General features: G+C 57.7%; 2 protein-coding genes across 12 annotated transcripts in view; one reads left to right on the top strand and one right to left on the bottom strand.

Moving 5' to 3' along the window:
• The window catches only part of ZNF710 (zinc finger protein 710), a 46693-nt gene extending 41880 nt beyond the window's left edge, over positions 1-4813 (bottom strand). Inside the window, exons 1-2 of one of the 2 annotated variants that reach the window (XM_075006569.1) lie at positions 4680-4813; positions 2308-2407 (exon numbers count right to left, since the gene is read on the bottom strand). The gene's annotated coding sequence lies outside the window, so the exon portion shown is untranslated. The remainder of the gene's footprint in view (positions 1-2307; positions 2408-4679) is intronic. The other variant, XM_075006568.1, reaches the window with a different exon arrangement.
• A 12245-nt stretch (positions 4814-17058) lies between these two features.
• ARPIN (actin related protein 2/3 complex inhibitor) lies at positions 17059-23762 on the top strand. 10 transcript variants are annotated; one of them, XM_075007148.1, is made up of 6 exons: positions 17059-17144; positions 18421-18496; positions 19081-19213; positions 19817-19936; positions 22199-22362; positions 23235-23762. In XM_075007148.1, exons 1-6 carry the CDS (start codon positions 17083-17085, stop codon positions 23541-23543), a joined length of 864 nt encoding a protein of 287 aa, XP_074863249.1. In that variant the 5' UTR covers positions 17059-17082; the 3' UTR covers positions 23544-23762. The 10 variants fall into 10 exon arrangements, with proteins under 10 accessions (XP_074863249.1, XP_074863247.1, XP_074863254.1 ...); XM_075007146.1 differs by having other exon boundaries at positions 19730-19936; XM_075007153.1 differs by having other exon boundaries at positions 19730-19936; positions 22257-22362; positions 23260-23433.
• The last annotated feature ends 268 nt before the right edge of the window (positions 23763-24030 follow it).

The raw sequence follows: 24030 nt of genomic DNA, 5'->3' as shown, positions 1-24030 counted from the left end.
TTACTCCCTCCGGAGCCCCTGGCATTGGCCATTGTCAGAAGGCGGCATACTTGGCTAGGTGGACTGTGGGCCTGATGCAGTGTGAGCGTTTGTAGGCTATTCCATTTCCTACACACTCCAGCCCCGGGTTAGTTTTTTGCCTGCAATTGCAAACTGCACAGAGGTTTTTACTGAGCTGTCTACAAGGACACCAGATCGCCATTTTAGGCTGATGGGGTTAACATGGGAACTTGGAAGGCGAGGAGACATTTAAAACATTTTCTCCCCATGTGTGTTATTTCTCATTTATTAAAATTAAATTTCATTGCCACCATGCTGCCTGCTCCTCCAGCCCGTGTAACTCTCTCTGTAGTTCCCCACAAGCTCCCCGGTATTAACAAACCATAAGCTCACGTCACCTCTACTTTCTGCCACCTCCCTTCCCCCCACCTCTCCCGACAATTCCCAGGCACAGTAAATGCAGGGCCTAGTGCAGCCCCTCACAGGGTGCGCCCTCAACCTGTGGCCATGATGGGAATGGCCCATCTGATCCCACTGGTTACTTTTTGCATGACAACTTTGCTTCTTTCCCCACAACGTTAGCTTCTTCAGCAGAGTAAACCTGAGGGTTTACGGACCCTAATGTAGCAGTCTTCAGGAACAGACATCCCCCATCGTTCCCAAAGTCCAGCGGGGTCTGTAAATCATTCTCCCCTTTCCCCCAAACAAACACTTACCACTGCTGCGCCTGAGCCTGCCGCGTGGGACACGCACACGGGCACTCGCATACGTGCCTCGCCCCGGCGGGAGGAGCGCGTGGTGGCAGTCTCCCCGGCTGCACGCAGCACCCCGAGCCCTCCCCCACGTCCCCAGGCTTAACCCACCTCAGCGTGCACAGTTCCACCATGGCCGCCGCCTCCCCCCACTGCCTCCTCCTGTGGCTCGGCACGGCCGCCCCTTCCCGCAGCCGGCTTAGACTTCCACCATGTGGGGCGGCTCCCTGCACAGTCACCTCTCGCTTCCGGGGCTCCCTGCCACCCGACTGCTCGGCAGCTCCGGAGGCTGCCCCCTCTCAAACGACGTGCAGTTGGCTCAAGGGCGGCAGCTGTATTTAGTTGTTGGTTTAAGCGGCAGCAGCGCTCAGAGCCGCAAGTGGCTCCTGAAGGAGCCATGGGTTGCCAAGACCATGCTTATCACACAGGTTTGAGGGAGGGGAGAGCACACAGGGCAGGAAATGAGGCAGACCAGAATTAAAAAGAAAGGGTAAGGGCTCCGAAGTGCCACTTGGAATACACAGTCTGTCCCCACCCCTGAGCCTGAGCTGGAGGGAACAGCCTTGCTCCTGAGCCTGGAATGCTGCACAGCAGCCAGGCCCTTGGGCCTCCGCCTCACGCAAGTCACACAGAAAACACAGCAGCAGCTCGACAAAATGTGGGTCCAAAAGAGAGAGGAGCTAAATATTTCAAGAGGGTTATTGATATTGCACTAGAACCTACAGGCCAGGCCCCCCTTATACGAGGTGTAACAGATACAGCAATTTCCTGCAACATCCTTGGGGAAAACATGTCTTAACTTTAATCATCTCTGGAGTTCACTGCATTAAATGAAAGGCTCTGTATTAGCTGAGCCCTGGGAAATGCTATGAACTTCAAAGGACTGTGTGGAACCACCACCAGACCAGAACGGACGGCTGGATGAACAGTGAGAAGTCACTTATCTCTGAAATTGCAAAATTCTCACCTCGGATTATGAAAGGGGGAAAAAACAAAAAAGCCACCACTCAGAGCTACGCCCTGAGGAAGGAATCACTGTCTGCTGATTTCCTCTTCCTCGAATCTGAAAATCAAAGGCCCGAGCTGCACAAAAAGAGTAACTCATGCACGGCCCACATGTTCTGAAAGCGTGCTTGTTACCACAGGGCCTTGTCACCCCAGAAAAACCTCGGGGGTCTGAAGGACTGACACTGCCAGAGCCCCTCACGGAGCTAGGGGGAACCTCGGTACGCTTATCAGCACGTGTAACCCCTTTCTTGTTTTCATGTCCTCTCAGTACTGCTGTCACCTTGCTTGCTCAGAAAGAGCTGTGCTGTCGCTCAGGCCAGGGCTACACAGCAGACCATCAGCGGTACAGGTGCATCACTTGGGGGTAGCAAAAATCACCAGACAGCGCTCTGTGGAGGGAAGGACTTTTCCCACTGGCGCAGCTACCGCCTCTTGGGCCAGTGGGAAAGCTCTTCCATCAGCACAGTAACACCTTCACCGGAGTGCTACAGCAGAAGAGCTGCACCAGTGTACACCAAGACAAGCCCTTACGGGGGTGAGCAATTACCTTGTTCTCAGCCTCCAACAAACAAGCAAAGTGCAGACGTTGGCCCACGCAGGCAGCTTGGCTTGCCGGGAGTAACCGTGCAGGCAATGAACTGTGCACCCTGGAAAAATCATTGCAGAAGGGAGAGAGGAATGAGTCTCTACCCAAGAGAGGTGACAGCCGGGGAGCCAGAAATGGGTGCCCTTGCTGGCCTGCAGAGGAGGAGCTGGTGCAGCTGCCCTGAGCTGTGACATCAGGCACTGGACAAACACGTAAAACTAAAGTCGTTACTCCAATGTTCAGATGCAATGCCAGGCTGTAGCAGGTGGACCAGCCAGACAACTGGTTTAGGGGGTGGGAGACGTGCAATTCCTAGTCAGTCACCAGTAAGAATGACAACTCACCTGCTCTAGCCTACCCATGTTTGTTATGGTACCCTGTTGGAAAGGCACTTAGCGTGTACCTAGCTTTAAGCATATGAATTAGTTCAGCTGAAGTTAATGGGACTGCACTCGTTAGGCATAGGTTAAAGCCTAATTGGCGCCTAAGTCCCAAAATTAAATTAATATGACAAAGAAATCACATCTATCAACACAATGAAATGTTTCTCTCACTTAGCTGCAACTGTCCTGAAACAATCACTGTAGCCAATGCCCAACTAGTTCAGTGCCTACATTAACCATCTCTGAGGGGCAGTGACTAAACAGGCTTACAGCTCACAAGCCCTTTATATCTTCAGTCCAATAAAATGACGAGAACTACATCATACTGACTGCACAGAACAAACAAACCAGGTGAAAGCAGGCCTGTTTGGTGAAGAAACTATTGCACTTACATGTAGTTATAAGAGTGAAGTTCTGTTTTTCTTTAGCCTTGCGTATGGAACACCCGTTACCTGTGCTTACGCTGCCAGCCTAGCACGTTCCAAAAAAAGCACCATGCTGCAGGGCACTCATATGTATTTAGCCTGCAGTTGTGGAGCTGCTTCTCTGGAAAGGTGTTCCTCACTTTGTTGGTTTTTGGGGGCTTGGGTTTTTGTTTTTTTTTTGTGGGTAAAATCATTCTCTAGCCTGGAGAGAGGGGCACCTCCCTTTCTTTGCCAGAAGGATTTCCATTGACATAATCAGGTGTGAACACAGCTCCTCCCTGTCCGATCAAAATATTTGAGGAAAGACTGCAACAGGACTGTTTCGCCAGTCAAGAAATCTGAAGCCAATTAAAACCGTCCCTTGGTTTGCTGCAAAAACTGAGTTACTTTTGACCAGGTCCCCATGACAGTAAAACACACTTCTACCCACAACTGTCCCAGAGCTCCTCAGGGAAGAGGAGATTTCTTGGGTCTCCAACTAGCACAGGACACAGGTTTTAAACAAACCATGTGTAAACAGAGGCTGACAGAACCACTGGATGATAGTGTTTAAAACCAATACTGCTAAGACATTTTAATCCTTTATCAACGGGGCAGCCCTGCTAGTCTCTCCACAAAAGCAAGGAGAAGGCCTGTGGCACCTCACAGACTGACAGATTTACTGGAGCACGAGCTTTCCGGGCAGAGCTGCATGCACGGAAGGCTTGCGCTGCAGTGTGCCTGCTAGGCTATGAAGTGCCGCAGGACTTCTTGTTGTTTGATCCTTTAGACCTGGGAGTAAACAAACAACTCTGCCACAAGCGACTCGCCCGCCCTGACGGGGCCTAGGGACTGACCAGTCCCCTCGGGTGCAGCGGTTGCAGATGTTGTTCTAAAAAGCGTAAGAGCGGCCCCACGGGGGGAGCAAAGGCCCGGCCAGCCCAGCGCCCCGCCTGCCCACGGGGGCCAGCGCCAGGTGCCCCAGAGGGACCGAGCAGAAGAGGGCATCGCCCAGGGATGCTCCGCTGCCGTCCCTTCGCAGCCTCGGCAGACAGGCCAGGGCCGCTCCCGGCCGACCCCCGAAGGCACCGGCTCTCCTGGGAGCCCTGGGTCAGTGCGGGCCTCGCCCCAGCCCGGCTCACGCTTAGCGCCCCCGGGGCAGCCTCTGCCCCCGGCCGCGCCCCGCGCGCATCTCCTGCCAGCGCCGGGCAGGGCCGCCAGAGCCCGCCGCAGCGCCAGCCCCCGGCCCGCGGCCCCCCGGCGCCGGGCAGCAGCAGGTGCCGCACCGGGGCGGCCGGGGGGAGGCGCGGCGGGCCCGGCTGCGCCGCGAGCAATGAGCTGGGCCGTGCGGCGCGGGGCTTCCGGCGGCCGGGCCGGGCCGGGCTCGGGGAACGCCCCGCCGCGCAGCCAGGCCGGGGTCCCTCCCTCGGGGCCGGGCCCGCGCGCAGCCCCCCACGCCTGGCCGGGCCCCTCCGCTGGCGGCCAGCGCCGGCTCGGCCTCAACAGGTCCGGCCCGCGGGCCCACGTGCGCCCGCCGCGGACTCACCTCGCCGGCCTCCGCGCGCCCGGGGGTGGGGCCCGGCCCGGCCCGGCTGCTGCCGCCCGGCTCCGCGCCGCCGTTTCGCTTCCGAACCAAGTCCCGCCCCCGGGCCCGGCGGCCGCCCAGGGACGGGGCTGGGGCGGGACGGGGCGGGGCGGGGCGGCCCGTGGGGGAGGGGCCGTGGCGCGGAGCGGGGTCGCCGGAGCCCTGCCGGGGCCACAGCCCGGGGGGGTAGCGGGGGGCACCCATTAGCCACTGAGCGCCTTGGCCCCGCCCCCCGCATGCCCCGCCCCCTGTGTTCTCCCCTCACCAGGTGTGTGGGGGGGAGGAGGGCTCCCCAGGGGAGACAGGCTCTGCAGTGGGGGGCTCGGCAGTGGGTTGGGTGCAGGGTGAGGGCTCTGGGGTGGGATGGGTTATGAGGAATTTGGGGTGCAGAGGGGCCGGGGCTCGGGCTTTCCGCGGGCAGCCGTGGTCGGGGTGCAGAGGGGCCGGGGCTCGGGCTTTCCGCGGGCAGCCGTGGTCGGGGTGCAGAGGGACCGGGGCTCGGGCTTTCCGCGGGCAGCCGTGGTCGGGGTGCAGAGGGGCCGGGGCTCGGGCTTTCCGTGGGCAGCCGTGGTCGGGGCGTAGAGGGACCGGGGCTCGGGCTTTCCGTGGGCAGCCGTGGTCGGGGCGTAGAGGGGCCGGGGCTCGGGCTTTCCGCGGGCAGCCGTGGTCGGGGCGTAGAGGGGCCGGGGCTCGGGCTTTCCGTGGGCAGCCGTGGTCGGGGTGCAGAGGGACCGGGGCTCGGGCTTTCCGTGGGCAGCCGTGGTCGGGGTGCAGAGGGACCGGGGCTCGGGCTTTCCGTGGGCAGCCGTGGTCGGGGCGTAGAGGGACCGGGGCTCGGGCTTTCCGTGGGCAGCCGTGGTCGGGGTGCAGAGGGACCGGGGCTCGGGCTTTCCGCGGGCAGCCGTGGTCGGGGTGCAGAGGGGCCGGGGCTCGGGCTTTCCGCGGGCAGCCGTGGTCGGGGTGCAGAGGGGCCGGGGCTCGGGCTTTCCGTGGGCAGCCGTGGTCGGGGTGCAGAGGGGCCGGGGCTCGGGCTTTCCGTGGGCAGCCGTGGTTGGGGCGTAGAGGGACCGGGGCTCGGGCTTTCCGCGGGCAGCCGTGGTCGGGGCGCAGAGGGACCGGGGCTCGGGCTTTCCGTGGGCAGCCGTGGTCGGGGCGTAGAGGGACCGGGGCTCGGGCTTTCCGTGGGCAGCCGTGGTCGGGGCGCAGAGGGACCGGGGCTCGGGCTTTCCGTGGGCAGCCGTGGTCGGGGCGTAGAGGGGCCGGGGCTCGGGCTTTCCGTGGGCAGCCGTGGTCGGGGCGCAGAGGGACCGGGGCTCGGGCTTTCCGTGGTCGGGGCGTAGAGGGGCCGGGGCTCGGGCTTTCCGTGGGCAGCCGTGGTCGGGGCGCAGAGGGACCGGGGCTCGGGCTTTCCGTGGGCAGCCGTGGTCGGGGCGTAGAGGGACCGGGGCTCGGGCTTTCCGTGGGCAGCCGTGGTCGGGGTGCAGAGGGGCTGGGGCTCGGGCTTTCCGTGGGCAGCCGTGGTCGGGGCGTAGAGGGGCCGGGGCTCGGGCTTTCCGCGGGCAGCCGTGGTCGGGGTGCAGAGGGGCCGGGGCTCGGGCTTTCCACGGGCAGCCGTGGTCGGGGTGCAGAGGGGCCGGGGCTCGGGCTTTCCACGGGCAGCCGTGGTCGGGGTGCAGAGGGGCCGGGGCTCGGGCTTTCCACGGGCAGCCGTGGTCGGGGCGTAGAGGGGCCGGGGCTCGGGCTTTCCGTGGGCAGCCGTGGTCGGGGTGCAGAGGGGCTGGGGCTCGGGCTTTCCGTGGGCAGCCGTGGTCGGGGTGCAGAGGGACCGGGGCTCGGGCTTTCCATGGGCAGCCGTGGCCAGGGTGCTGCTACACCTTAACGCAGCCAGCAGGCCCAGATGCCAGGTGGGGGTGTCAGGGCAGGCAGCTCGGTTGTGTGTGCTGCTCTTGCTTGCAAGCACTGCCCTCCTGCTCCCATTGTCTGGGTCTGGCTAACGGGAGCACGGAGCCAGTGCTCAGGCAGGGGCAGCACGCAGAACCCCCAGGCAGCTGGTGAGCAGGGCTCTGCGGGGCCGCTGGCCATGTGACCAGCAGGGTTGGAACAAGCCCCTCTGCCCCAGGCCCCATCTCAGCCCACCCTGCTCCACCCCATGTGCTCACCCTGCCCCGCCTCTTCCCCAACTGGTGGCTCAGGGGACTGGTGGGGCTTGCGCTGGCAGTGTGGGTCCATCTACCCTCCAGTCACTCACGAGCAGCAGTGGAGGAAGTGGGCAGGGCAGCCCCTGCTCTCTGCTCCCCGGGCTGCATGGCTCTGCTTCCTGCCAGGGAGTGCAGCATGTCCCACCCTCCCATGAGGGAAGCAGCCTGAGGGGCAGAGCTGGGGCTGCGTTCCTTCGCTTGACTCTCTGCTGCCTGTGAATGCTGGAGGCCAGAGCTGTACTGTGGTCCCCCCACCACCAGCTGCTGGTCGGTGACCCCTGTGTGTTCCGCTTGAAAAGTGGCACCTGGTCACCCTCCCCTCGAAGCCTAAGTTACAGGCCCCCTGCCTGGGACTAAAGCATGTGGGCTTCAAGTTTGGCTCCCCTGCATGAGGTAGTGGTGCTTGGGCTTCCCCACCCCACCCCACCCCACGCATCCTGAGCTGCCAGGCAGCAGGGGCTTCGGCTTCAGTCCCCATCCAAGGGCCATGCAGTGATTTTGGTCACCACGAGGGGGTCGCAGCAGAGGAGGTTTGAGAACCCTGCTCGACTGTTAATACGGGTGTCAGGAAAGCCCACGTCTCACCAGTGCAGGGATTGCTCCAGTGTTTAGAGTCTGAAGGCCTCCAAACTTTGTTAATCCATTCACTCTGAGCCACGTCTTCACCGTACCCCTGGAAGAGCCAGCAAGGCAGTCAGTCTACTGAGGTCTGCTTGACGCTACCGGAGAAGGTCGAATTCAGATACACAATTCCAGCTGTGTTCATTAACCAAGACACTCTCCGACCCAAAACTCCAATTTAGAACAGCCGGGAGGTCTGATCCCAAGCTCAACTGACCAGGTTCTGTGGATTCTGCCATGACTACAGCACTGCAATAGGACGGGGATTCTGGGCACAGCTAGAGAGACCAATCCAGGGTAACTTTACTTAAAATCTGGGCCACTCACAGCCCCAGGCTGGGATTTCCTTCTGACTAAGGCAGATCCAACCAGCCACCACAGCACCTCTGCCAGCCCCACTGGCCAGCCTGAAGCCACGCAAGCAAGCCCCCAGACTTCCCAGCTGCTCTACCAGCCCAGACGAACAGCCCCGTACTCAGCTGAGAAGCTCTTAAAACCTCTTGCCAACTCCACACAGATTTTCCTGGGCCCCAAAGGGTCCAGCCACAGCCCTCGGTCAATATACAGTTGGATGTTACCCAAAGCCAACACGCTTGCCCAGATCCTTTGGATCTCAATATCTAAAGGTGTATAGAAAGAAAGAAGGAACCGGGTTAGAGAGAAGGACTGTTAAAGCGATACTTTACATACACCAGTTACAGCCAGCGATGTTATCTGCTGATTCTTGGAAGTCTTTGCAAGCATCCTTTGGAGGGACGGGCCCCAGTCCAGACAGGCTTAACTCATGAGGACTGAAGAACCAAGAATGCCCCTGCCAGGGCCCATCTGATAGCTTTTTCTATGCGAGGGGAAAATTCTGTTCCTCTCCCATAGGTCAGGTCTTGGCTTACCAGCTGACCCGGTGCGTTACTGTGCTGCGCTGCCATTCGTTGCATCCCAGGAGGACATGTATTGGCCACCTGGGCCTTCACTCAGTCCATTGTCCTGGCTGGGGTGGAGATCTGAAACATTTCTAATACAGCTTCAGAGCACATCTCAGTGAGGCTATCTGCAGACCTGGCACAGACGCACGAGTAGCGCACAGAGATTCAGGAAATCCCCAGCTTCCACTGGACACCTCACGTGGCTTCCCCTCCCCTGGCACAATATTTGGTGCCAATAGATACGAAGGACACAATGGCTTCCATATCCAATATGAAAATCCAGTCCTGTCACACCATGACACAGAGTGAAGGACCTGAGGCTAGCCACAAGACCACCTCTTCCCTTCCTGCCTGTTGTTAAGGACGCACCCCATGTCCCAGCCTAGTACTGCATTCACCATGTCTCGTTGGCTTGGGTGACTCTGACATCCATGCAGGTGATGATTCCTCATGGTTGTAATGCACATTTTCTTACAAGCGCTGCGCAATGCACAGTCAGGGAGTCAGACTGTGAGTTTTATTTTTGGCCTCCGATTGCAGGTCTATCTATGTGTAAAGGGTAAACCTTTGTCATGCGCTTATTTTTTATTGCAATATTGCATAGAGCTCCCAAATAGAGCCTGGGGCTCTATTGTCCTTGGCATTATACAGACATAATAGAAAAATAGTCCCAGCCCCCAAAGAGATTGTAGCCAGGACCATCCTTTCCCAGGTGCAGAAGACAATTGCGTAGGGAACTGGAATTTGGGGCACTGCTGAGTCTGAATGTCCACCCCCTCTGCCTCTTCCCACCCCTGTTCTGGGGCTTTGCTTCCTTCTGCATGGGGCGAGTTAAAGTAATTCACAGATTCATGGATCCCAAGGCAGAAGAGACCACTGTGATCATCTCATCTGACTTTGCATATGATACAGGCCTGCCCCTTGACAGTTCCTGGAGCAGATCTTTCAGAAAACCATCCAACCTTGATTTAAAAATTGTCAGTGATGGAGAATCCACTAGAATGGCTGGGAAATTGTTCCAATGGGTTGTTACCCTCACTGTTCTTACCGTTTATATCCAGACTGAATTTGTCTCTGAAAACATCCACTCAAGGTACAGTGGCAGTCAAAAAAGCAAACAGAATGTGGGGAACCATTAAGAAAGAGATAGAGAATAAGACAGAATATTTTATCCCCTTATAAATTCATGGTACACCCACATCTTGAACACTGAGTGCAGATGTGATCACCTCATCTAAAAAAAGATACCTTGGTATTGGAAAAGGCTCAGAAAAAGGTGACAAAACTGATCAGGGGTTTGGAATGGGGCCATATGAGGTGAGGACTTTTCAGCTTGGAAAAGAGGCGGCTAAGGAGGGATGTGTGATGCGGTTCTGGGGTCCCCCAAGCTCTGCACCCTGTCCGCAGGCAGGAGAGTCTCTCACTCAGCAGGAGAACAGCGGGTTTATTAGCCGACAGGACACAGCATCGTAGAGAGGAGTCAGTACAGCAGGCAGAGACAGCCAGTTCAATCCATGCTGGGGAGAGGAGGCCCCGAGGGGCCCCCAGAGCTGGGGCCTGGCCCCCTCCTTTGCCTCGCTCTCCCTCAGCCCAGACTAACTGCTTCCAACTCCCAGTTCCAATTCAAACCCCTCAGGCTCCACCTCCTCCTTTGTCTGCAGTACAAAGGTGTTACCTGGTTGTCAGGGTTACCCTCAGCAGGAGCCCCACACCCTCTGTGAGCCACACACACACACACACAGGTATCCCCCACTCCATCACATCTCTCCCCCCTTCCAGACCGAACTGAGCGGGGTCACTCAGCCAGTGACCTGGGGAAGTTTGGGGCCCTCTCCTCGTGATTGGGCATCGGCTGCACCCTCAGTGCTCCCCTTGATGTGCACCACCTCCATGTCATAATCCTGCTGGGGGAGGCTCCAACTCAGGAGCTTGGTAATGGCCCTTTTCATGTGATGCAGCCGGGCAAGTCCCTTTAGTTCCCTCAGGTTGGTTGGTCTCCCTGCTTCTGTCTCTGGTCCATCAGCCACGTTCTCAAGTCGGGCAGGCAGAGCCCATACAGATGCTGCAGCACCAACAGATCAAATAGTTCTTTTCTGGTCTGGGCCCTGCCCTGTCTGCCCACCAGTCCATACAGCTGCTCCAGCCAATGTTTGGAATTCAGTTACAGTCCAGTAAAAGAAGGTACAAATGCTTCCACCCTTGGCATTTAGCCAGACCACCAAAATGGTTGTGTGCCTCAGTTTCCCCTTCCATGCCACACAATAGGTTTGGAATGTTCCTCCTCATGTGAGAGGTTGCAAGACTAGTTACAGGGAACAATGGTGACATTTCAGAGTTACAGACTCCTTCAACATACAATTCATGCTTCTACATCAATGTCATCATGTCACATGGCTCTTTTCAAACATTCAGTGCATGGCACAATTCTACAGCTTTTGGTAGCAGCACCCCTTGGTTACAGCAGTTACCGTGAGTAACAGAACAAACCCATTGCAACTGCACATTTACGTTGCTCTTTGGTAGACCACAACCTTTGTGCAACATCCTTGAGAATCCGGTATTTTGGGGATAAATGGCTGAGGCCTTTCTTAGCACCATCAAGTTCTAATCTTCTCTCTTGCCCCCTGGGGTGGAAATTTGATCTCTCTGGCTGTGCCCTCCCTTCTAACAAGAGCTGGGCCATTGATGATCTCAGGGAGACGGCCCCCTCCCAGCCAGCCTGGAAATTTGCAAACCAAACTGCTTTCTGAGAGCTGTTTTGTGAGTCCCAGACGCAGAATCCACATGAAGGAATCCCTGTTTATCCCTTACTGGCCCACCAGGCCCAAAGCTCCTTTGTCCTTCCACCTCCAACTACTGCCTCCCCATGGAATCAGAAGTCGAATCCAGTATGAGAATATGAGTGTTTCCACCATCTGGAGATGGGGAATTGCTGGCTCTCTCCTGCATCCTACAGAGATTGGCTGTGCAGCCGTTTTACTTGGTTCTCACAGGGCTGCTCACACTACCTGATAGTTTTCACTTTACTTGCATCAACTTCCAATTCCTGAGAAACTTTTACCCTGCCTGCTTTGGACCCTTGCAGAGGACAGCCAGTGGTTTCACACTCAGGCAGGTCCTGGCCATCAGGAGCTGAAACAAACTTCTCCCCAGGCAAAGGGCTGCTCTGGCTCTTACAGACATGCACCTTTCCTGTTCACTCTCCTTCACCTCACTCCCATTTTCTGCAGTCCCCACAGATGGGTCAGGAAAAGTTTCAGGGAAATTCTCTTCCTTAAGAGCTTCCCCAAACAATAACTCACCCCTGTCTGCCTCCACGGGGGCACTGCTCCCTTGAGCCACAACCAGCTCCTGGGTTTCACCTACACCCAGGATCACTTCTGGCCCATTAGGCAGATTCCCACGTAATCCCCCTCCAGGCAGACAGCCAGTACCACCGGACAGAAGGTTAGGGTCCCTTTCCTCCCTTCTGCTACCAGCTCCTTTATCTTCATCAGTCAGCGTAACTCCATTGCCCGTCTGTTCTTGTGTCCTGGTGAGAGGATGACTCTGGTAGGACAGAGTCCTCTCACCCCCTCCCAGTAACACCTCAGCATCAGGCAAAGAACAAGTACCAGAATCGTCTGGTCTCTGGGATTCCCTGATGATACTAACTGGATTAGACCGAGTTAAAGCATCATCCCCCCTGAGAGACACAGAGGCAGGCCCACTTCCCATCTGGGCTTCAGCTGCCCTCAGATCCAGCTCTGGGATCTTGGCTCCATCTCGAGCCCCCACAGGCTCAGGCAAAGGATTCACTTCCCCAGAAGCAGAAGCACTTTTCTTGCACCAAGGACCAGTGTCCTTAGCAGGGATACCACTGCCCATCCCAGAGCTATTCCCTCTACTCCAGCCCCCATGGCTGGATTCAGAGACACACCTGGAATGCTCTTTTCTGGTGGATCCTTCTCCAGCCACCCCAGGCTGGTGAATCTTCCTCAGACAATGGGCTAGTTTCCTCATTGGCACCTTTTCCAAACGCAGGCTCTGCTCTCTCCCCAGGCTGCTGCTGCTGCTGTTCAACACAGACAGACAATGGGAGACACTCTCTCCTTTGTCCCAGCCCCCCGGCTGGTCTCCACACACACACAGAAGGTGGAGCAGCTTCTCTCACAGACAACTTGCCATTCCCAGTGGATCAGCTGCTTTCCTGCACAGACACACAGGCACCTTCCTCGGCCCAGGCCTGGAAAACTCTTCGCAGGTCTGTCTTGGCCACTAGTAGATGATGGGTTGGAATCGCTCCTTCCCTCCTTGAGCTGTGGCAGGCCACTCGGTTCAGAGCTCCATGCAGTCCAGGGTTCCCTGCCCCGATCCGGGCTCACCTCTGCAGGATTTTCCTTAACCCTCACCTCTGCCACTGCACATCCACGCTGCCTTGTCCAGCTTCTTTAATCTCGATTCGGTTTCCAGGTGCTGCCACTTCACAGTGGAGTTGCTCAGCGTGGTTGCTGGCTGTCAGGCTGATGCCCTCTGCACCCCACGATTCCTGGAAGAATCCCTTCAGTGTGCCAGGCTTCTTGCGGGTCACAAGCTGCCCAGGGTTAGGCCGTAGGCCCCTCTGCCCTCTGGGACCAACTCCAACAGGCTCCCAGCGGAACCCCTTCTTCAGTGTGACACCCGCTCTCAGGGACCATGAGCACCCTGTCTTGGGAAGAACTCATTCAGCGTCAGCCTCCTCAGGGGTCACTTGTTCCTGGGGGTTGGGCTCTCGGCCCCTCCACCTTCTGGGACCGACTCCAACAGATTCCCAGGAGTAACCCCTCCTCGGGTGTGACACCCCCTCTCGAGGACCACGACCGCAGTTGCCTGGGTTCGGCCGCAGGCCCCTCCGCCTTGGGGAACTGCACCTCACTGCCCTTCAGCACACCTGGGTCTCGCAGGCCCCACTTCTTCCAGGGCCCCGGTCACTTACTGCTGGATGCTCCATCCTCAGGGTGCAGAACATCCCACTCCTGACACCAGTGTGATGGGGTTCTGGGGTCCCCCAAGCTCTGCACCCTGTCCGCAGGCAGGAGAGTCTCTCACTCAGCAGGAGAACAGCGGGTTTATTAGCCGACAGGACACAGCATCGTAGAGAGGAGTCAGTACAGCAGGCAGAGACAGCCAGTCCCATCCATGTTGAGGAGAGGAGGCCCCGAGGGGCCCCCAGAGCTGGGGCCTGGCCCCCTCCTTTGCCTCGCTCTCCCTCAGCCCAGACTAACTGCTTCCAACTCCCAGTTCCAATTCAAACCCCTCAGGCTCCACCTCCTCCTTTGTCTGCAGTACAAAGGTGTTACCTGGTTGTCAGGGTTACCCTCAGCAGGAGCCCCACACCCTCTGTGAGCCACACACACACACACACACAGGTATCCCCCACTCCATCACAGGATGTGACAGAGGTCTATAAAATCATGGCTGGTGTGGAGAAAGTGAGTAGGAAGAGTTACTGGTTCCCATAAAACAAGAACTAGGGGTCACCAAATGAAATTAATGTGCAGCAGGTTTAAAACAAACAAAAGGAAGTATTTCTTCACACAACGCAGAGTTAACCTGTGGCACTCCTGGCCAGAGGATGCTGCGAAGGCCAAGACTATAACAGGGTTCAAAAAGCACTAGGTACATTCATGGAGGTTGGGTCTATCAATGCCTGTTAACCGGGATGGGTAGGAACGGTGTCCCTGGCCTGTTTGCCGGAAGCTGGGAATGGGCAACAGGGGAGGGATCACTTGATGATTTGTTGTTCTGTTCACTCCCTCTGGGCACCTGGCTGGCTGGACACTTGGTCTAACCCAGTGTGGCCATTCTTATGTCTGGAGTCAAGTTCCAGCCATTGGATCCTGGTAGACCTTTGTCTTACAGACTGAAATACTGTACTTATGCAGATGACAATGAAGTTATGCTTAACGTTCTCTTCGTTAGGATAATTAGACTGAGTTCCTTGAGTCTATCACTATGACAGATTTCTAATCTTCTAATCAGTCTTGTGATTCTTCTCTGAAGCCCCTATAGTTTATCACTGCACCTGAACTGTGGACCCCAGAAATGGGCACAGCAGCAACACAGCAGTGCCAGATACAAAGGTGAAAACCCTCTCTGCTGCTACTCAAGCTTTGCTTGTTTAGACATCCAAGCAAGAGCTGCTTTTGCCCTTCGGCCTGGGTATCGCAGGGGCGTTCAAATTCAGCACTCTGTCCACCCAGAGCCCCACGTTTCCCAGGGTAGAGTCCCCAGTTCTGTACCCTGGTTGTTCCCATTTATATTCGCATGCACATTGTTTTTTGTGGCCAGCTTATCAAGCATTCTGGACTGCTCTTTATCACTGACTTGTCGTCTTCCTTCTTTACGACACCCCCCATTTTTGTATCATCCATCATGGTTTTCACTGATTATTTTATATGTTCCTTCTAGGTTATCAATAAAAATATTAAATAATGTAGGGCAAGAAACAGTCCCTGAGAACCCCTCTCAGGAACACACTGATTCAATGATGATTTCCTGTTAATATTATATTTTGAGACCCATCAGCCAGCTTTTCATTCATTTAATGGGTGCCATGCTAATTTTATGTCATTCTAGTTTTTTAAACAAAATATCCTGCAGTTCTAAGTCAAACATATTACAGAAATATATGACATCAAAGCTATTACCTTTATCAAACTGATTTGTAATCTCATCAAAAAGAGCTGCCAAGTTAGTGCGACAGGATCTTTTCCCATAAAACCACGTTGATTGGCTTTTACTACTGTAAACTCTTTCATATCTGGCAGCCCTGGGACCAGGAGGTTTCTGGATGTTCAAATATGCTGGATAAAAGAGAGGTACACTCAGCAATGAATAACACTAAAAAAAACAAGATTAAGAAACAAAAATGCATGCAGAGTACTTTTTTTTAGCAACAACAGTAGTATTGTACACTGCAAACATATTGTATTTGCTGTATGTACTCTCACTTTACTGTACTTATGGAAAACACAACTAAAATTTACTTATGGTTAAAATGCCGGTTATTTGAGAGTTCTGGATAATAGAATGCTGGATATTAAAGAGTTTACTGTATATTGACCTCCTTTTATTCCTAATTGTTTCCCATATCAGCTATTCTATGATCTTGTCCAAGATTGATGTCAGACTGATAGGTCACCCCATTTATATTTTTCAACTGTTGGTGCAGCCTTTGCTTTCTTTTGGGCTTTTGGCACTTCCTTGGTGTTCCAAGGCACATTGAAAATCACCATTAGTCTTCGATGCAGCAAGCCCCACAGCCAGCTCTTTTAAAGACCTTGGTTACCAGCCATCCAGCTCTGCAGATTTTAAAAGGTCTTGCTTAAGTAGTGGTTGTTTAACCTCCTCCTGAGATACTAGTAGAATGGAAAGTGTATTACCACAAAATGCAGCTCCCTGAGCTGTTATTTTTCCCAAATACGGAAGAGAAATATTTCTTATTTCTTGAACCCTTCTGCCCTTCCCTCATTATTGTTGGTATTTATACTGTTTCCAACTAATAATGAACAAATACCATTGTTAGGGCTCTTTTTGTTCCTATGATAACTTAAAAACTCCTTATTGTCCTTAACTCTGCTGGCCAGAGTTCTCCTCGTTTTCCCTTAGTTCCATCATTAAGTTTCTACAGTTAATCTTTATCTTGTGCAAACTAAGGTCAAAGCTTACCGTTCTCTCTGAACCAGGACTAACTCAACTTTGGAAGAGCATGGGCCTGCCTGGGTCCCAGACTTCTCTGGATGAATGTTGTGCCTGGGCAATATTACCCATGGCCTCATAGAGGCTGAGAGCTCATAGAATAGAGGCTAGAATGGGAGATAGATCAAAATTCAGAGTAAGTGAAGGCTTAGCAACTAGGTTGTAGTGATTGGAAGGCCAACATTTCCAGAACTGTGTGTGTATGTGGGGAGAGAGAGGGTAGTGGCTGGCAGCTGCAGAGGGTGTAATCTCCAAACTACTTCAAAGAACAGCCTGTATTGGAAATGAAATTGATCCGAAGAAGTGGGTCTGACCCATGAAAGCTCATCACCAAATAAATCACTTTGTTAGTCGTTAAAGTGCTACATTTCTGCTGCTTTGTTTTAGCCTCTGAGCTGGGCAGGTGTGAAGAAAGAGCTGGCCGAGGGCTGCTTCCCTGGAACAAACAATGCAAAAAGGCGCAAGTAGAGATTTGGCCACGTGGAGTTTATTTCCTGTGCAAGGAAAGCCAGGGCACGTGCTGGTGCTCTGGTGGAGTAAGCTGTGAATGTTGGACCTGAGGGCTTAAGCTTGTCTGGTTACCAACACCTCCCTCCAGTGCCCCCCCAACACACCCTGCCCCACACCTCCCTCCAGCTGGGCCCCCAAAACCCTGCGCTGCCCCACATGCTAACCTGCCCCACACCTCCCTCCAGCCCCCTCAAACACACCCTGCCCCACACCCTGCTGCTGGGCCCCGAAACCCTGCGCTGCCCCACACCTCCCTCCAGCCCCCCAAACCCGCCCTATCCCCACCTTCCTGGTCAGCCCCGCCCCCTTGCTGCTGTGCCCGCCCCCCGCAGGCGCTCCCGCGCTGGCCCCGCCCCGAGGCCCCGCCCCTCCGCAGCTGCCGCCGCCGCCGCCATGAGCCGCGCGGTGCACCGCGAGCAGCTGCCCGGCCGCTGGGACCCGCCCGCCCTGCAGGGGTAGCGGCCTCCGGTCCGGTCCGGTCCGCGCGGGGCTCCGCCCATCCGCCCCCCTCGCCTCTGGCCGCTTCCTCGGGCTGCGGGTTGGGCCGGGACCCCGTGTCGGGGCGCCCGGGGAGCGGCTCGCCCCGCCCACCCCGGCGAGGGGGGTGAGCACAGCAGCCCCGGGCTCCGCCGGCCCGTGCACGGGTCCCTGCGGTGCTCGCCCGGCCGGACAGGGGCCCCGGGCTCGCCCGGCCCGTGCGCGGGTCCCTGCGGTGCCCACCCGGCCGGACAGGGGCCCCGGGCTCGCCCGGCCCGTGCGCGGGTCCCTGCGGTGCTCGCCCGGCCGGACAGGGGCCCCGGGCTCGCCCGGCCCGTGCGCGGGTGCCTGCGGTGCCCACCCGGCCGGACAGGGGCCCCGGGCTCGCCCGGCCCGTGCGCGGGTCCCTGCGGTGCTCGCCCGGCCGGACAGGGGCCCCGGGCTCCGCCGGCCCGTGCGCGGGTCCCTGCGGTGCCCACCCGGCCGGACAGGGGCCCCGGGCTCGCCCGGCCCGTGCGCGGGTCCCTGCGGTGCCCACCCGGCCGGACAGGGGCCCCGGGCTCCGCCGGCCCGTGCGCGGGTCCCTGCGGTGCCCACCCGGCCGGACAGGGGCCCCGGGCTCCGCCGGCCCGTGCGCGGGTCCCTGCGGTGCTCGCCCGGCCGGACAGGGGCCCCGGGCTCCGCCGGCCCGTGCACGGGTCCCTGCGGTGCCCACCCGGCCGGACAGGGGCTCCGGGCTCCGCCGGCCCGTGCACGGGTCCCTGCGGTGCCCACCCGGCCGGACAGGGGCCCCGGGCTCCGCCGGCCCGTGCGCGGGTCCCTGCGGTGCTCGCCCGGCCGGACAGGGGCCCCGGGCTCGCCCGGCCCGTGCGCGGGTCCCTGCGGTGCTCGCCCGGCCGGACAGGGGCCCCGGGCTCGCCCGGCCCGTGCGCGGGTCCCTGCGGTGCTCGCCCGGCCGGACAGGGGCCCCGGGCTCGCCCGGCCCGTGCGCGGGTCCCTGCGGTGCTCGCCCGGCCGGACAGGGGCCCCGGGCTCGCCCGGCCCGTGCGCGGGTCCCTGCGGTGCTCGCCCGGCCGGACAGGGTCCCCATGCTTGCCTGGCCCATGTACAGGTTGGCAAGAGCTGGCCAGCGGCTGAGTGCGGGAGGAACGTGTCCTGCTGCAGCCGCCCCCGGCTGCCGGGATGAGGACATGGGAGGGGCAGCTGCCCTGCGCACGGGCCCTGGCCCTGACTGTCCCTCCCTTCCATCCGCAGAGGGGATGGAGCGATCGTGGAGGGAGAGCTGGTTGCTGTCTCTCGGCACCTGCTCTCCGATGTGAACGGCAGGAAGGTGAGCATCGTCGACATGGCATGAACCAGGCATGGGCTGCTGTGGCTGTGCAGGGAGTTACTGGCACATGTAGGAGCAGGGCCTGAGTCTGCCCTCTGCACCCACCAGGCCGCGCTCCTGTATGTGCTCCTGCTGCAGAGGCGTCTGTCTGTCTGTCCCTCTTTTGTGCATCTCCTGCTTTTCCTGGCGCCTTCCCTCAGGCACTGGGCTTCCTGCTGTGGGGGGTCCAGCCAAGCGCCTGGTACAGCGGGAAGATGTTTTCCTTGCTGGTGCAGGTGTCGGAGAGCAGAGCCGCCTGCCCTGCACAGACACTCCCTGGAACTGGCCGGTCCCTGGGTAGACCATGCTCTCAGCTGCTCTGTGGGGCTCTGTAGGACTGTTTCCTCAGCATGGAGCGGGGCTGGGTGCAGTGATTTTGCTGGTCTGTGCCCTGTTCTGTTTGTAAGCACGGGGGCGCCCTCAGGGTCAGCGCCTGGCAGCAGGTGGGGCAGCAAAACGCCATTACTTGGGCTGTCACCTCCCTCTCACTGTTGGTTGTGGGCCCCCCGAGCTGGTGACCCGCTGTGCGGTTTCTCCCACTGCAGGAGCGATACTACGTTCTGTATGTCAGGCCCAGCCAGCTCCATCGCCGCAGGTTCGATGCCCAGGGGAATGAGAGAGAGCCCAACTTCAGCGACACCCGGAAGGTGAACACCGGCTTCCTCATGTCCTCCTTCAGTAGGTATTGGGGGAGTCCTGTGGCTCTGCCTCTTCTCCCCTGCAAGCCCCCAGCAGCGCAGAACCCTCCTGGGCACAGTCAGCTCAGCAGTCGACTGGCTCGCTCGGTCTCCTTCCCTCCTGGCCAGCCTGTGCCCCTGCGGATGGTGGCAGTTTCCCCTCAGTGGCAGGGTGTGTTGCTCTCTGCAGTCTGTGGCAGGGGAAATACCTCTGGCTTCAAGCCCTGGCTGACCCGGTCTCTCCACCCAGAGAGTCCTTCATGCATTCCCTCCTTAGAGCTAGGCTGGAGAGCTCTTTTACAGCTGTCCTGGTACTTGGGGCACATGTGGTCCAGGAAGCTTGTGTTGGGATCCTTGGGACCCGTGATCAGGATCAGAGACCACCCCTCCCCCGTGGGCCCTGGGAGCATCCCCTATGCAGCGCCCGGGTGTGGTCCATCCCTTCCCTGAGCTGGGGAGCTCGGTCTCCCAGTGCTGGGCGTTTCATGGACGCAGTTGTTGCCTTTGCGTGTGACAGAGGTGGAAGCTAAAGGCAGTTCGGACAGGCTGTCCCTTGAGGAGCTGAAAGGGCTGGTGAATAAGCCAGAGTTACTGAGTGTGACAGCGCGCCACACCCCCAGCCAGACTGTGGCCTTCTGGCTGCTGGAGACAGAGCTGGAGAAGATGGAGCTGGAGCTGGGAACACAGATCCGACTAAAAACCCAGGGCGACAGCCCCTTCATATGTGAGTGGCCCCCGCGGGCTTATTATTCATCTTTCAGCTGCCTCCTGCCTGGTCGTTGCTGGTACTGACAGGGACATGAACTGTAGCCTGTGCCTGGCCTTGTGGTTGTAGCTCTTAACCCTGGCCCTTAGCATGCCAGACAAGGTGGAGTGGCGCCACCACGTGTCTGGGATTGGGGCTGGGGCACACTAGGTTACCCAGAAAAACAAAAAGCAGCCAAGTAGCTCTTTAAAGACTAGCAAAATGGTTTATTAGGTGAGCTTTCGTGGGACAGACCCACTTCTTCAGACCACAGCCAGACGAGAACAGACTCAATATTTAAGGCACAGAGAACCAAAAACAGTAAGCAAGGAGAACAAATCAGAAAAAGATAATCAAGGTGAGCAAATCAGAGAGTGGAGGGGTGGGGGGGGAAGGTCAAGAATTAGGATTTCTACTGCTCCCGCTTGTTTCTTCCCTGCAGGCTGCGCTACAGAGCAGCTGACACAACTTCCATTTCCAGGGCCTGCTTGCCAGCTGGGGATTGGCTTCCTCCAGCACCCACCCCGTCAGATTATAGCCTGGCTTAAGTCAGCTAATATGACTAATTTGGGTTGTTGGCTGCTCAGTTGAACTGCTCAGAACCAGGCCGCACAGAATAGACCGAGGGCCTTTGCAGTAAGATGGGATGTTCACATGGAGACAAAATAATTCTAAAACTACTAAAATATAGAAATCAAAGAGCAGTTTGAGGTGACAGCAGAAGCCAGGGTTCCAAATGCAGTCTGACCAGTCTACAGGTACACTTGGTATTGTTTCTGTGAGCTGTGGTTAATACACTCACGCCCCTTCTCCATCCCATGCAGAGAGCAGGTGAAAGCTGAGGCTTGCCTCCGCTATGCCGTGGCCGCTGAGGGCCAGGGGTGGGAGCTCTGGAGTGGGAGGTGCAGAAGCTGATGTGAGGAGCTATCAAAGCTAACTCTGTTTGTCCAACAGAGACCCTTAGCCAGCAGGGAGGGACAGCTCAGTGGTTTGAGCATTGGCCCATTAAACCCAGGCTTGTGAGCTCAAACCTTGAGGGGCCATTTAGGGTTTGGGGGCAAATGGAAAAAAACAACAACAACAAAAAAAAAAAAGTGCCAGGGAGGGTGAATAGGCCCTGCTGTGAGGGCAGGGCTGGCCTTGATGACCTCTCAAGGTCCCTTCCACTTCTGTGGGACAGGCATCACTTCCTTTTTTAGAAAGGTAAAGTTTAGAGACTAATCTAAAGACGACTCCTGCTCTTCTCTCACTGACTTCTCCCTCTCCAACCTACTAAACCTCTGGGCACTCTGTTTTATCTGCTTAGATGCATTCCCCCCGCCCACCAGCAAACTCTCCGGGTACCCTTACTCCATAGGCAAGACACGCATGCCATGGCTGTACCTATTGATAACATGGTGTGGTGGAGTGGGGGGAGTGCATGTGTGAGTCAGGCTGGATGTGAGAGGCAAGGAGAGCAGCTCCCAGTGGCTAAGGATGACCCTGGGGCTACCACTGGCAGGTAACACCTCTGCTCTGAACAAAGAGGAGGGAGGAGCCGAGCTGGGTTTGAATCCGGGGTGGCAGTTAGAGGCTAGGCTAGGGGAAGAGAGAGCTGGAAGGCAGCCAGCCTGAGGAGGGGGAAAGCTGCACTGCAGGGGGGCACCCCTCAGGGTCTTCCCCCCAGGACGGGTTGGAAGGACTGTCTCTGGCTGCTGTACTGTCGCTCCAGTGAGAAACTGGGCATCTGTTGCCTAATAAGCCTCCTGTTGTACCTGCTGAGTGAGAGTCACTCCTGCCAGCGGACGGGGTGCAGTGCAGGGGGACCCCTGAACCCCATCACACATGGACAGACATGCTGATGGTATTCAGCGGGTCTCACCTATGTTATGTGTATGCTATTGCTGTTCGTGTGGTGTACCTGTTAAGTTGGAGACATTTGGGAGTGATCTCAGAAGCTCCCCCCACATGCCAGGAAAAGTCACTCTCTCTTACCATCATCTGTACAGGTGAAGGGCCCCGAATCTAAGCAGGTTGTCATTCGTGTCCAGGTGGAAGGGCCCAGACAAAAATGCTAACCTGGCCTTAGCTTAACAGACAGGATGTGGCCTGTCAGTCCCTCGCATTACAGCCAAATTACTTCAATAGACGCTTACAAGTTCCTCTACTAAGCCAAGAGATTGAAGCCCAAGAAAAGTGCTCGAGCTGTAGGCCAGTGAGGCGGTCAGCCCTGCAGGCTACTGGCTCCATTTCCCCTTTCAGTCTCTCTAGCCAAGCTGCAAGGCGGCACCATCACAAAGTGCAACTTTGCTGGTGACAGACAGGTTGGGGCTTCCTGGACAGACAACATCATGGCTAACCGAGCCCAAGGAGGGCCAGCCCCCGCGCCCAGGGAGCAAGGGGACGGTGCAGAGGAGGACGAGTGGGTAGGTGGAAATGCTTCTTCCTGATCCCCAGTTCGGCAGGTCCCAGGGAGGGAATAGTCAGCTGAGAAGTTCCTCTCCAGCGGGGTGCAGCTGCTCTGGTGGCAGAAGCTGTGGTTGCAGCCCTGGGTCTGACCCCTTTAGGCCCTGGGAAGAGGGATGGGCAGATCTCCTGGAGCACTGAGTGCGCCAGCTCATCTCTCAGCGCATCCGAGGGGCTGATCTTGGTCGCCCAGGGGGTTCGTGTTCTGCCTGGTCCAAGCCTGCCCAACTCAGGCTCCATCTCCAGGGCCTGCATAAGGGCTCTGTGCCTCTCCTGCACACTCTACTCTGAGGATAGACAGCGGAGCAGGTGGCCAGCTGTGGGGCTGTGCTGCCCTTACTCCTTGCAGCAGTGCTTGGCCAGCTGCTGCTTGTGTTGCAAGAAGTGGGGACATCTCAGAACAGCAGGGCAGCTGGGGGGTCAGAGTGCGGCTCCAGGTAGAGTGGTGCCGTGTGTGGCAGAGGGAGGGAGGGTCTGCTTCCAGCTTCTGGCTGCCGGAGGCCTATGAACACCCAGAGCGTGAGGCTGCATCTCAGACCGTCTTGACGTCTGCGGATGTGCAGGCTGGCAGCTGGGGTCTGTGTTTACAGCCCTGGGGTCCTTATTCCTGTGCTAAGCGGACGGTCTCTGCTCAGTGGGGGGCCCAGCTTGATCCCGGCTTGTGCTTTGCAATGGCTGTGCTCTCTCTGGCCGGATACCAGCTCGCTGGCTCTGCAGCTGCGCCCTGCTAGTCTGGGAGGAGGCCAGCAGTGGGCGCTGCGCTGCCAGCCAAAGCTGCTCCTGCCTCGTCCTGCCCACGGATTCTCTTCTGCCCCCACTGAACTGCTCCTAGCCCCGCTCTGTGGACTTTTCCCTAGGACGACTGAGAGCCGAGGGACTCCAGGCGGCAGCAGCTGATGTGTGCAGCCCCTGTTCTCCTTGCTTCAACGCTGTGGCGCCCGGAGGGGTGCAGAACGGGGGGGGTGGGGGGATGGATGCAGGTTGCACTGGGCCACCCCAAAGAAGAGGGCCCCTGTGTGTGTTGCAGCGGTTGCTTCGGGTCCCTGTGGAACTCTCCCCCTGCTGTGTCCTGCTTTGGGCAGAGGCTGGCACAGGTGACCAAGCTCAGAGCGGGCAGTGCTGGCTCTGTCCTCACTGCTGAGCCGTGTGGGGCAGTGGGGGTTGGCACTGCTCTGCTGGGCGCGCCCAGCCCCGCTGGAATCCTGCTGGGGCCATGTGGCCCAGCCAGGGCATCTCCCATGGCCATGGCGTCCTGCTCCCCGGGAATGCTCCCAGTGCTGGACCTGTGGGTTGGAAATGGGCCCGCTGCCCGTGTGCCTGTGAGCACTGGTCTTTTGATTAATAAATCCAGCCTCCTCTACAGGTGTGTGAGTGGTGTTTCCAGAGCTGCCCCAGCCCCCTGACTGGGGTACTGGCTCGGTCGCGTTGCTGAATACCGGCTGCTTCTTTGGTCTGTTATCTAAAAGAAGACACTTCTGGGGCAATAAAAATCAGCATCCGTGTGTGTGGCTGGGAAGCAGAGAGGAACTTCCTTACCTGCTGGCTTAAAGGGGAGCCCCTTCTGGCATACCCTGGGCAGGGGCGGAAAGGGCCCCGTAGGCTGCCCATGGTAGGAGCTGCTTTCCAGC

This window comes from Carettochelys insculpta, chromosome 12 (genome assembly GCF_033958435.1).
Source record: "Carettochelys insculpta isolate YL-2023 chromosome 12, ASM3395843v1, whole genome shotgun sequence".
Classification (NCBI taxonomy): Eukaryota; Metazoa; Chordata; order Testudines; family Carettochelyidae; genus Carettochelys; species Carettochelys insculpta.
This window is presented reverse-complemented; position numbering and strand designations above follow the sequence as displayed.

Excerpts from the sequence above, each read along its gene's own strand:
- ARPIN (XM_075007146.1), top strand. The coding sequence starts at position 17,083 with ATGAGCCGCGCGGTGCACCGCGAGCAGCTGCCCGGCCGCTGGGACCCG. Across the intron at positions 19,214-19,729 it reads CTTCCTCATGTCCTCCTTCA|AGGTGGAAGCTAAAGGCAGT; the intron begins GTAGGTATTGGG and ends TGCGTGTGACAG. Across the intron at positions 19,937-22,198 it reads GGGCGACAGCCCCTTCATAT|TCTCTCTAGCCAAGCTGCAA; the intron begins GTGAGTGGCCCC and ends TTCCCCTTTCAG.